The following is a 12,194-nucleotide window of genomic DNA, read 5'->3' on the forward strand; positions in this document are numbered from 1 at the left end:
TGTCATTGCTATGACCTAACACCACCTTCAAGAATACAAAAACTTGATTGATCCCTCAGTGAGAATAATTCTATTCATTATTATTGATCATGTGGCTAAATGGAAGGGGGTTGGAGTGGGCCACAGGGGGTGGGGGGTGGGGGGTGGGTGGTGAGTCATTTTGTTCAATGAAGACTAATCTCAAACTTGCTCACATGATCTCATCAAGGAACAATTGACAAAACCCTGAATTCTGAGAGCATTCAAAGCAAAAATATTCATAAAATGCAAGGCTTATTATGAACTAAGCAATAGCAATACAGTACATTAAAACATCACAATATGATCATTCAAGACATTCAAAGGTCAACATGCCAAAACAAATTACCTGAAGGCACATGCAAAATTAACTCTGTCAAGAGTGGCAACACACCTTTCTCCAACAAAAATGCACAAATATAACCATTCTCTTAAATACTCAACTGTTTGCAGGTATTTCACAGAACCCAACACAAGCCTTTGACAAACTAGAGCATGAAGGTGTCTTACGGCAGCTGAAAACACAGCGTGATTGCAGATATAACAAGAAGACTTGAATTGGATAAATTGGGTGAACCAATCCAGGAGGTGAGGGGGGGCGGGGGGGGGGAATATATCGGATGTAAATTTTCTTTAACAAAATCTAAAAGCATCTATCATAATCGGATCAATTTATTTTATTTCATTTTTTTGAGTAAATGGAAAAAAATTTTTTTGAGCTCCTGGTAACCATTTTAAGAAAACTTTACTCCAAGTGGAAAGTAAACGAAAGGAGTTTGTAAGGAGATAGCCTCAGCTTGAATAAAAACAGCAAAACGTCATGGGCCTTATATACACATACACAAGGGAAAGAAAGGACCAGGTGAAGGTGATCGATGCCAAGGTTTTTGCATTCAGCCCACCAAACATACATGAATTGAATAACAAAGGTCCATGAGGCACAACTTAAGCAACCGTATGCACATGCATGTCACATATCTAACTTCTGATTACACAGCCGCATTACTTGCTCAGCCCCTCGAGATGACTCGTTGCATCGCTCGAGCATCGAAGATTGAAGTTTCAGGTACATTTTCACAAAAGCCATTTTGTGTCACCACCACCACCATGACCGATCAATTTGGTTGTGAAATATTTGTGCACGCGGGCGTGCCGTAGTGGACCTTTGATATTGATATAAGAACGTAGTGCTGTGCAGAGCACCCTGAACATCAGGAAACCTGCTCCTTATTTTTTAAACGATGTTGCTCATCACAGATTCACAATATCTTTTTCAGGACAACTGCAGGAGATCATAGCTCTGTAGCGATGACTTTGCGAGTCACGCGCGGCTTGTTGGCAGAGTTTCCCCGATGATCTCGACCCTGGTTGTCAATTCTGCTCGATCCTCTTGCAGATTGCGGGCCTGAGTTCCTGGTCGCAGCGTCAACGGTGTTTCGTTGCCTGTGGCATGGCGAGTGGTGGCACCCGGATGTGCATTAGTTCACGGTCTCGGAAAATTATGCACCGAAGATGAAGCCAAACGCTTCAAGCCAGGCAGGATTGAGCCAGAGTGCACGCAATCAGAAAGGGCCATTTGCAATGTCCCAAATGGCATGAAGATTGGTCCCAACACCCGAGAGAGAATGCATGCTCAGGAAAAAAAAAAAATCAGGAAAATGGAAAAAAATAATAAAATAAAAAAAAATCATAAAAATAACAAAAATACTTAAAGGGGAACCCAAATGAAAAGCAAACTTTACGTCCACCGAAAATTGCTCATGTCACGTTTGGAAAAGAAAAATACAAAAAAATTTAACAGAGGTATTGTGTGCCCGAGGCAAAACACTGTGTGGGGGTTCGACCAGTGGGGTCACAGAGTGAAGACAAAGTAAAACATGGCATCCAGCATTGAAAAGATATGATGTTCAAATTAGGAATTACATTCCATTGACAGAAGCAAGTCAAAAGTGTCCGGTATATGGGGTTTGCTTGGTAGGTGGCGGATAGAAGGTGAGAAAAAAATGAAGGTGCAAGTGGTTCCTGTGATACTATTATGAGATCTATATCATTTTGAGTGAGTGAGGGTGAAGAAGAAAAAAAAAAATTCACAGCATCATGGATAGCGATCTCGGTGATTGTTTACGCAATAAAGATTGGCAAGTTTGATACGGGTCCATAACTCTCCCGGTTTCAGAACAATCATTTACATGTACATTATAGACTACAATCAGCGGTCATGGTGAATGTGATGTTCATCCATTCTGGTTTGTGGTCAACAATAAGACCAACTCGTTAACTTCAAGTCAAGTTGATCTCTTGCATAGATACCGACAGGTGTGCAACAAGAAAACAATGAATCATTTATGAAAACTAGAGATTGAAATCAAAATTGAAAACCCCTTTCCTCGAATGGTCACTCAAAACTGGCGAATAAAGACCCACTAATCCACTCGCCTGTGCATGGATCTATAGTCTTCACTCAGTGATGCCATGGGTCAGACGTCACAAGAATAGAGGAGTGAAAAAAATGAGTTTCTCTAAATTTTCAACTTTCCTATTAAGGTAATGATAAGATGACATCATACCTAACTTGATATTGAGGGATAGTTAAAGGTTCATGTTCTCGGGTTCCCCTTTAAGGACCAAGATACCCAAGAGAGAATGTCACAGGGAAAACAAATAAAGAATCAAAGGAAAAGCAAGTGTTCAATATGTGATTAGGGTCAAAGTGTACGCTTCATTTTTATGAAACATGGTGAAGAAGTGCCATACACCGAAGGAAGAATGAGGGATTGCGCAAAGCCAAGCAAGCTCAGGGTAAAACATTACACATTGACAAACTCAAGAACTTTGTAACCACCATTATGACCAGCAAGAATGGATTGAGGCCTCAAATCTGTAAATTTTTACAATGGATTGAGGCCTCAAATCTGTAAATTTTTTACAACTAGGTACAACATGTACCGCTAACAGGTAGCCAAAGAAACAAACTTTCTACAAACTCAGAAAAAGGGCTTAATCAAGTCAAAAACATTACACCTCAAAGGTGATGGTTTAAAAAAAAAACAAAAAAAAAATGTAACAGTGAAAACCAACAACAAAAACTATCATTCAGGAACCACAACTTTAGTTGTGTTGAACCATCACCATCCATGCTCACCCCCTTTTATGTTGAATCTTCCTTTCCCCCAATCCCCAGTAATGAATTGGCACCCTTTCCTCCCACCTCTCCAGTTATTGAACTACCCCCCCCCCAAACCAAATGGAAGCTTTGAAATCAATTTGAGTAGAGGCATGGGGTGAACTACAAGAAAACAAAATTAATTACCAAAATGACGTGTGAATATGGGCAAGTGAACATGCAGTCATGGCTACAATCATTATGCACCTTGTTTCCGCTCCATGGCTCGACAAATCCGTGTGGGTATCAGAGGTGGTAGGTCCTTGATGAGCAGGAACGAGTAATGTGGAACTGGGTGAACCCTGAGAGTTCAAGATGTTCACATTACAACAGTAGGTTCTCACCAACCATTTCCATGCACAAGCATAAGCATGTGGTGTCTCTCATGCAGTGGGGTCTAATTAGGAGAGACAGCACTTGAAAGATTTTCTCAAATAGCAAAACAAAAACGAAACTTGTTCGACTAACAGTAAAGATTATTGCATCACAAGATGGAGTGAAGAAAGACTTCCATTCTCCTTAGTGTCAGCACTGCCAAAACAGTCATGAGATAGAACATAAACAAGGTAGTTTGCCTTTGTTCATCCCAGTAGTCGTCAGGAAAGGAATGTGGAATTTAGACACGGTACTGGCACTCAATGGATTTTGTCTTTTTAAATTGTCCTGTGGGATTTTAACATCCACTAGCAAATTAAAGTCGATTAAAGACCAGGCTTCGTGCCACAAATCGAAAGATGGCATACTCAATGATGCAACACCTGCCTGCCAAGCACCATAGTGAGACCCTGTCTGGCTTTGAAGAAGAGCTCATACCAGAAACGTCACTTCAACTCCCTTCGCACGGCTGTTAGCATACCTCTGTCAAAGTTTGGTTCAGAAAATTAATCGTCGATATTTTCCCCACAGACGCAGACCAACTGGAGTCGTTATAGACACTTGTTTTCCATTGGCAGTTTATGGTCTGCCTGAGAAAAACAAATAAATAAATATCAAATATGACCAAGACAATGGAAAGGGAAGTAACGCAACCTCTGAGCAATCCAGCCAGCCCATAGGTGCACTGAGCACAAGGGTACATCAAAAGTGAAACGTGACCAGTAAACTACAGGGCAATTGTTTGTTTGTTTTTTAATTTGCGAATCCTAAATAATTCCCACGCACTAAAAACAATATCAGTTAGGAACGTAATATTTTGCATAAATGTACCCTAATGTTACAGAAAGATGTCACTTGATCCACACAACTGATTTCTTTAAATTAAGTGCTGAAATTGTCCACCACTATGTTGCAGGCACAAGTTCATTCTTCGCAACATTTCTTGGGGAATATTGCTGATCGTGTCACTGATTATTGCTTTTAATTCACCAAGTGTGTGTTGATTTGTCGTGTACACTATACACTTCAAATAGCCCCACAAAAAGAAATCGGGTGACATAAGATCTGGGGATCAAGGTGGCCATAATGACTTGGACACCACATGGTCAAAGAGTAACCCAAGTTCGTTCATGCTGCATCACGAAGTGTGACTCATGGAACCAACTTGCTGAAACCATCCTTGGTTGATTTCACCTTCTGTAAGGTGCCCAAGAAACTCATGGATTATGTTGACGTAACATACTGAGTTTACTGTATCTGAGAAGAAAATTGGGTCAATAATTCTTTGCCGACATACAGAATACCAAACATCAATTTTCACAGAAGGCAATGGCATTTCATGCATTGCACAATGTTGTTCACCAAGCCGTGAATGAGTGTTTTGTGAATTTACATGCCCAGAAAGATCAAGTTATGTCTTTCTGTAACATTAGGGTACATTTACACAAAACAATGGGTTCCTAACAGATATAGGTTTTAGTGTATGGGAAATATTTAGGGTTCGCCCGGGGGGGGGGGGGGAGATAAAAATCACCCTGCATTACTCAACTTTTGAAGAAGCACAAGGAAACTGGTAGTGTGACAAGACAAGATGGACAGATATGGAAGAGAGCTTCTCCAAGCTCAAAATAGCAAGCAGTAAAGCACATGTACCTTGGGACCAGAGCATATCAATTGATCGATCCAAAGCAGGACTGGGAGGATCATTCTGGGGTGATCATGAGCAACCATCATATTTGAAATCACCCTGTGGATGTGGTGGACTCCCAGCCCATATACCTGGAAAGTTATTTCTGATGAAAAATGAGAATGGTGTGGCCAAAGGACCCTGCAACCTGCAGATTGGACAAAGTCAGTGGGAGTCAGTTATATTCACAGGAGAGTAGAAGTTCACCCGAACATGGATCAGAGAGGCAGCAGCATTCAATGAGGTCAGGACAGGTAGACCAGGTATGAGAGCATTCTCCAGAGCAGGGCATCGCTGCATCCACTTTCCGCAGGTACTCCAGGGGCCTCCGTCTGGCCACCCCCCCGGCAGATGCCTGGTCCACCCCATCTCCTCAAGATGCTGATCAACCTGCTGCAACCACGAGGCACATGGTCGGCCCATTGGCCTCTTCCACTCATGAGGCTCCCACGCTGAGAGAAACTGGTGAGCAGGATCAGCGTCAGGAAAACGATCCACATGTCCATACAGCCAAAGCTGACGCTCATGGACTATGCAGGTAACAAATATCATTTGAGTCTCTCTTAGCAACTGCTCATTGGACACAAAGTCTGACCAGCGATAACCAAGGATTCTCCAAAGAGACTTGGTACCAAAGGAATCAAGTCTCTGTCTCATATCCCTGGTCAGAGTCGAAGTCTCACATCCATAGAGCAAGACTGGAAGCACCAAGGACCTGAGACTCTGACTTTCGTCCTCCCGGACAGGTACAGGCAGCGCCACACCCCATGATCCAGTGAATCTATGACTCCCCAGGCCCGACCCAGACATATGTTGACCTCTGACTCACAGCCAGCAGAGACATGAATATCACTGCCAATGTAAGTGAATCTCTCCACGACCTCAACATCCTTGCCACAAACAGGTACAGACAAGATGTCATTAAAAGCCTGGATCTTAGTTTTGATAAAGGAAAACTGTAATGCCAGCAAATCAGACTCCTCATTCAGCACCTCGAGAGCCCCCAAAGGGATATCTAGAGTCTCCACAAAGATGACTGCATAATCTGCAAAATCACATCAGAAATCTTGACATTCCTAAATGATGCACCGCAGCTTGATCTCTCCGACATCCTCAGCAGAAACCAATCCATTCAAGTGCTGAAAAGTGTGGGGGCCAGTACACACCCCCTGATGAACTCCAGGAACAACTGGAAATAAGTCAGAAATGGTATCACCACATCTCACAGCACTCTCAGTACCAGAGTATAGTTCAGACATCAGATTGATCGGTTTTGTTGGCACCCCACTAAGACCAAGAATCCTGCAGAGGGCATCCCGAGTCACTGAATCAAAGGATTTGCAGAGATCAACATAGGCTGCAAGCAGCCCCTTCCAAAACTCTCATCTGCATTCGGTGAGGACCTGAAGAGTAAGGATACGGTCAATAGTTGACCTCTTTGGTGTAAAGCCTGACTGCTCTGGATGCTGGTGCTCAAGCAGATGGTAGCAATCCCTATCAAGAATTATCCGAGCAAAGACCTTGCCCGACACTGAGAGCAGCATCAACCCTCGGTAGTTGTTGCAGTCCTGGCGATCACCCTTCCTTTTTCAGACAGGGACAACAAGGCCCTCTTCCAGTCAGTTGGGATGATGCCTGTGTTCCAGGCAGAGCACAGAACAGCAGGCAATGGCATGAGTGCAGCATTTCCACCAGCCTTGACAAGTTCAGCATGGATGCCACAGATCCCAGGAGCTTTACCCCATTTCACCCGGTTCACCCGGTTCACCGAATTCTGTTTCCACAAACTCTGGTGGATCACAGTTGATTGGAGTGTCAGCATTAGGGATAGTAACACACCTGACATCGATCTTGATAGCTGGTAGATCAGCCTGGTACAGCCACTCAAAGTAACCGGCCCAGCGGGCCTTCACTGTGGACCCCTCTGTCAAGAGCCCACCACCCTCTGCTCTAACTGCAGGACACCGTGGGATGGGTTTGGAGGAACGCAATGCGTGTATTCCACTGTAAGCAGGATGAGAATCATTTGACCACAGGTGATGCTCTACACCCTCACAGATTCCTCGCACATAGGTCTCCTTGTCCACCCTTAGCGCACGTACAGTTTTACACCTCAGCTCCCTGAACAGCTCAGCTTTGCCATTCAGCCTTGCCCTGCAACTATGGTCAATGTTATCCAGTGTCCCTTGAGACACAAAATTCCTCTTCGCCCTATCCTGAGTTCCAAGACATCCACCGGCAACATCAAGGACAGTGGGCTTGAAGGCACTCCACAACTCTTCAGCATTCCGCAAAGCACACAGACCCCCCAAATCCCCACTCAGTCTGTTCACAAACTCCTCAGCTACCCTCTCATCCTTGAGCTTGCCAATATCCAGCCTAAGCTGGGATGGTACCATTCTCCCAGATTTAAGCTGCAACTTCATTGTTGCTACCACAAGCCTGTGGTCAGAATTGAGGAACTGAGCACTCCAGTAGACCCTGTCATTATGGATCATCCTCCAGCGACCATCAACGAGCACATGGTCAATCTCCTTTGACACACCGCCAGCGTTGGAATACCAAATCCAGTGATGAGCCTGTGGGCACTGGAACCATGAATCAGCCACCCTAAGTCTGTGATTTCTTGCAAAGTCAAGGAACTTAGTGCTATTCTGATTCATAGTTCCTGACCCATGGGGACCAACACACGTCTCATAACCATCCCTATCAGTTCCATTCGATGCATTGAAATCCCCCAAGACTGGAAGTGTATCTCGTCTGGGGCACTGATCAACGACAGACTCTAGCGTGGCGTAGAATGTGTCCTTCACGGTGAGGTCACTCGCCTCAGTCGGAGCATAGACAAAGACCAGGGAAATGACACCGTAGGAGTGACGAATCCTTAGTTTCATAATACGTTCATTGACCGGTGTTACCTCAATTATCATTGGAGTCAGCTTATTGGTCATAGCTAAAGCAACTCCTTAGGCAATGGTAACCATCAGAGCGACCAGACCAATAGTAGGTGTAACCACCCGCCATGACCTCGCCACAATCCAGTCTCCGAATCTGAGAGTGCTGCAATACATATGTCACAACACTTGAGCGCAGATGATGAGACAGGTGATCATCCTCTCTTAGGGATAGGACATTCCAGGCACCCACCAGAAGGGAACGCTTCAGGTTAACCCAAGGAGACCGCCATCTGGTGGACGACACCTCAGCACCACCCCGATACACACTGACACAGGAAGGTTACCCCATGGTTTTCCTCCTGTCATCAACGATTGGGGGTCCCAAAGGCTTTTCCCCAATCCAGTTATATGGTGAGCTGCTGATGAGGGCAGCTGCACAGGAGGTAATCCCACGGAGTGGGTTTTCAGATTTGTTTTTGTGCTTTTCATATGTTTTGCGGAATGAAGGGTTTTATGGTGGCCGGTTTGCAAATCCTGCCACCAACCTCGTCATAAAAAAGTAACCCAACTGAAGGAGGAGATAGAAGACCGCATCATAGGGTGAGAAGACCGCAGATACAGTTGGGCACTAGATATGGAAGGCCGTTGGCTCACAAAGAGCTCGTCCACCCTTTGACAGGTTCTGTTTTTTTTCATCCTGCTGGGTGTCCATATCCGACACTCTTCTCACCAAGAAACTTGGTGGGGGAGATGGTTTAGTCGCCGACAACCCAACCATGAAACAGGTTAGTACAGGTTTACATGGTACCTATAGAAAGTCACAGATCTAATCTGACCTGACAAAAATAAAAAAAATAATAAATAAATAAAAATTCAGTGAGGTGCTGGATAAGAATTCCACCCTCAGTGCATGAGGGGTATTATGAGGCATCCACAGGAACATATAGCGTGGAGAAGGATTTCTAGACATGGTGTGGATCAAATTCACGTCCCTCCCACTCCCGCTCCAACCCCAAGAAAGCTCTAGATGACATCCAAGTCCTGGAAAAGCACTGGAATTTCATTCTCCAGGATCAACTTTGAGGGGCAAAAGCTGCATTTTCTAACACGATTCAGCTCCCTGCCACACAGCAAGACTGGTGGCTGCTCTCAAATAAATTTTATTCAGTGAAAATGTTATGCTATGTATAATTTTTATGACAAGTACATACAAATTAAACTCCATTAATGCATTCTCCCAGTTGAGGTGAAAGGCTACCCGCATGATGCCACGAAACAACCCCGATCTCAACAAAATTGAGAAATGTTGAAACATTATCAGTAGAAAATTGGCTGAAAGTCAGTTAAGCGTCTTGATAAAGCTTCAAGAAATTGCAATTGAAATCTTATCCATGGTATTTGCAAAGCAAATCTCCATCCATGAAATCTCATCCATCCATGGTATTTTCCAAAGAGGTGCAAAGCTCTCGCTTGCCCTTCCATCCACTCTCCATGCGCAACTCTCCCCCCCACCTTCAACTCTCTCTCTTTCCCAAATCTAGCATCATCCATCATACTCAACAAAAGCAAACTCCACTCCACGATTCCAACCCCATTACTGTTTTGACCACTAAACTCCACAGGCCCTCAAGGGTTACATAGTGTGTCTTTTCACAGCAATTGAATGAATTAATGAATGCAATCATTGTACCAAAATATTTACCTGCACTTCTCTTGGGATGATCATGCTCCGAGTATAACTGAAAAGAACAACAACTACTGGTGAAAAACACAAATTAATCATTCATTCTTAACCACAGAAAAATTGAGCGATTTAATTGTGCAGCTCATGGTTAAAAAAAAAAAATGCGTGCAAGCAATAAGGCATGAGGTAGAAGTTATCATTGCCATGGCAAACAAATAAATACCAGAAGGAATGGCATCCACACAAAAATCACCGACTTGTGCGAACTTACCCTGAGGAGAAAGGCCTTGACAAAGATGCTAAAAATAAAAAGAATAAAAAAGTAAAGATTCAGCAAGCAAGGTATTAATACAAATAGGTCATACTTTTGAATAGAATATTTTATTTTGAGCATGTGAAAAACGACAGCAGCGAAAAACCTGAGGAATTTCCCACATGCACCACTCGTGGTTTTTGTTTGCATTAAACACTCCCTGCCACCAACCCGCACCCCATCCCATCCTTCCACACCTTGCTGCAAGGATGCCCGGCGTGAGTATCTCCTGCTAGGTCGACGCTGGACGGTCGAAGCTCGCCTTGCCTTGTTCACCTTGGTTGCCTGGAATTCTGTGTGGCCACTGGCAATGGCATGTCGTCACACAATGGGGCACGTCATGGACAGCAAGTGTATAATATAACAACGCATCATTGTTAACCGCAATTCTTTAATCTTCCTTTGGTTTTTGTTGAGAATAGTGAAATGAAAAACAGTTTTACAACACAATATGATTAATGAAGAGTCATGCATTTTAAATCTGTCACAAAAGTCATATAGGTGAAAAAAAAAATGACCGTTTTTACAGCCATTTTTCCCTGCTGTGCAGAGGTTAGGCTTTTTCTTGAGGCAATGTTTTATGGCCGGATGCCCTTCCTGACGCCAACCCTGGTCGCCTCTTACGACACACAGGGATATGGTATACCTATTCTAACCGGGGCATACACCGGGACCAGTACACTGGTACTCACTTCGCCGACCTCAGATGGATGACAGGCTGAGCCAACCCCAGGGTATTAATTCAGCAGCCAACGGGGCTTGAACTCAGGACCCTCGGATCCCAAGCCGCCACCCTAACCACTAAGCCAGGCTTAAAAGTCATATAGGTGAAATAAACACAAAAGTCAAAGGTAAACAGGGGTCCCACTACAAGAACCAAATAAATGATAATAATCATAACAAAATATTTTAACGACTATGGGTGTTTTTGATAACTTAACATAAATGAGCGATGAAACAATAATCAGGAATGCCAAATATATATATATATATATATATATATATATATATATATATATATATATATATATATATATATATATATATATATATATATATATATCTCTCTCTCTGGAAAAAATTAAGAGACCACTGCAAAATTATCAGTTTTTCTGGTTTTACTATTTTTGGTATGTGTTTGAGTAAAATTAACATTTTGTTTTATTCTATAAACTATTGACAACATTTCTCCCAAATTCCGAATAAAAATATTGTCATTTGAGCATTTATTTGCAGAAAATGACAACTGGTCAAAATAACAACAACAATTCAGTGTTTTCAGACCTCAAATAATACAAACAAAACAAATTAATATTCATTTTTAAACAACACAATACTAATGTTTTAACTTTGGAAGAGTTCAGAAATCAATATTTTGTGGAATGACCCTGATTTTCAATCACAGCTTTCATGCATCTTGGCATGCTCTCCACCAGTCTTTCACATTGCTGTTGGGTGACTTTATGCCACTCCTGGCGCAAAAATTCAAGCAGCTCGGCTTTGATTGATGGCTTGTGACCATCCATATTCCTCTTGATCACATTCCAAAGGTTTTCAATGGGGTTCAGGTCTGGAGATTGGGCTGGCCATGACCGGGTCTTGATCTGATGGTCCTCCATCCACACCTTGATTGACCTGGCTGTATGGCATGGAGCATTGTCCTGCTGGAAAAACCAATCCTCAGAGTTGGGGAACATTGTCAGAGCAGAAGGAAGCAAGTGTTCTTCCAGGACAACCTTGCACGTGGCTTGACTCATGAGTCCTTCACAAAGACAAATCTGCCCGATTCCAGCCTTGCTGAAGTCTCCCCAGATCATCACCGATCCTCCACCAAATTTCACAGTGGGTGCGAGACACTGTGGCTTGTAGGCCTCTCCAGGTCTCCGTCTAACCAGTAGACGACCAGGTGTTGGGCAAAGCTGAAAATTGGACTCATCAGAGAAGATGACCTTAGTTCAGTCCTCCACGGTCCAATCCTTATGGTCTTTTGCAAACCTCAGCCTGGCTCTTCTTTGCTTCTCATTGATGAAGGGCTTTTTTCTATACTTGCACAACTT

General features: G+C 43.3%; 1 protein-coding gene across 1 annotated transcript in view; it reads right to left on the minus strand.

The window, feature by feature from the left end:
- Window positions 1-12,194, minus strand: part of LOC147028224 (band 4.1-like protein 5) — a 108,439-nt gene that overhangs the window by 18,663 nt on the left and 77,582 nt on the right. Inside the window, exons 12-15 of the mRNA XM_085878450.1 lie at window positions 10,335-10,441; window positions 10,096-10,123; window positions 9,843-9,879; window positions 3,389-3,483 (exon numbers count right to left, since the gene is read on the minus strand). Coding sequence (XP_085734576.1) covers window positions 3,389-3,483; window positions 9,843-9,879; window positions 10,096-10,123; window positions 10,335-10,441 — 267 coding nt within the window. The remainder of the gene's footprint in view (window positions 1-3,388; window positions 3,484-9,842; window positions 9,880-10,095; window positions 10,124-10,334; window positions 10,442-12,194) is intronic.

The sequence above is a fragment of the Eptatretus burgeri genome, chromosome 4 (genome assembly GCF_056783735.1).
Source record: "Eptatretus burgeri isolate ZD-2024b chromosome 4, Ebu_testis_v1, whole genome shotgun sequence".
Lineage (NCBI taxonomy): Eukaryota > Metazoa > Chordata > Myxini > Myxiniformes > Myxinidae > Eptatretus > Eptatretus burgeri.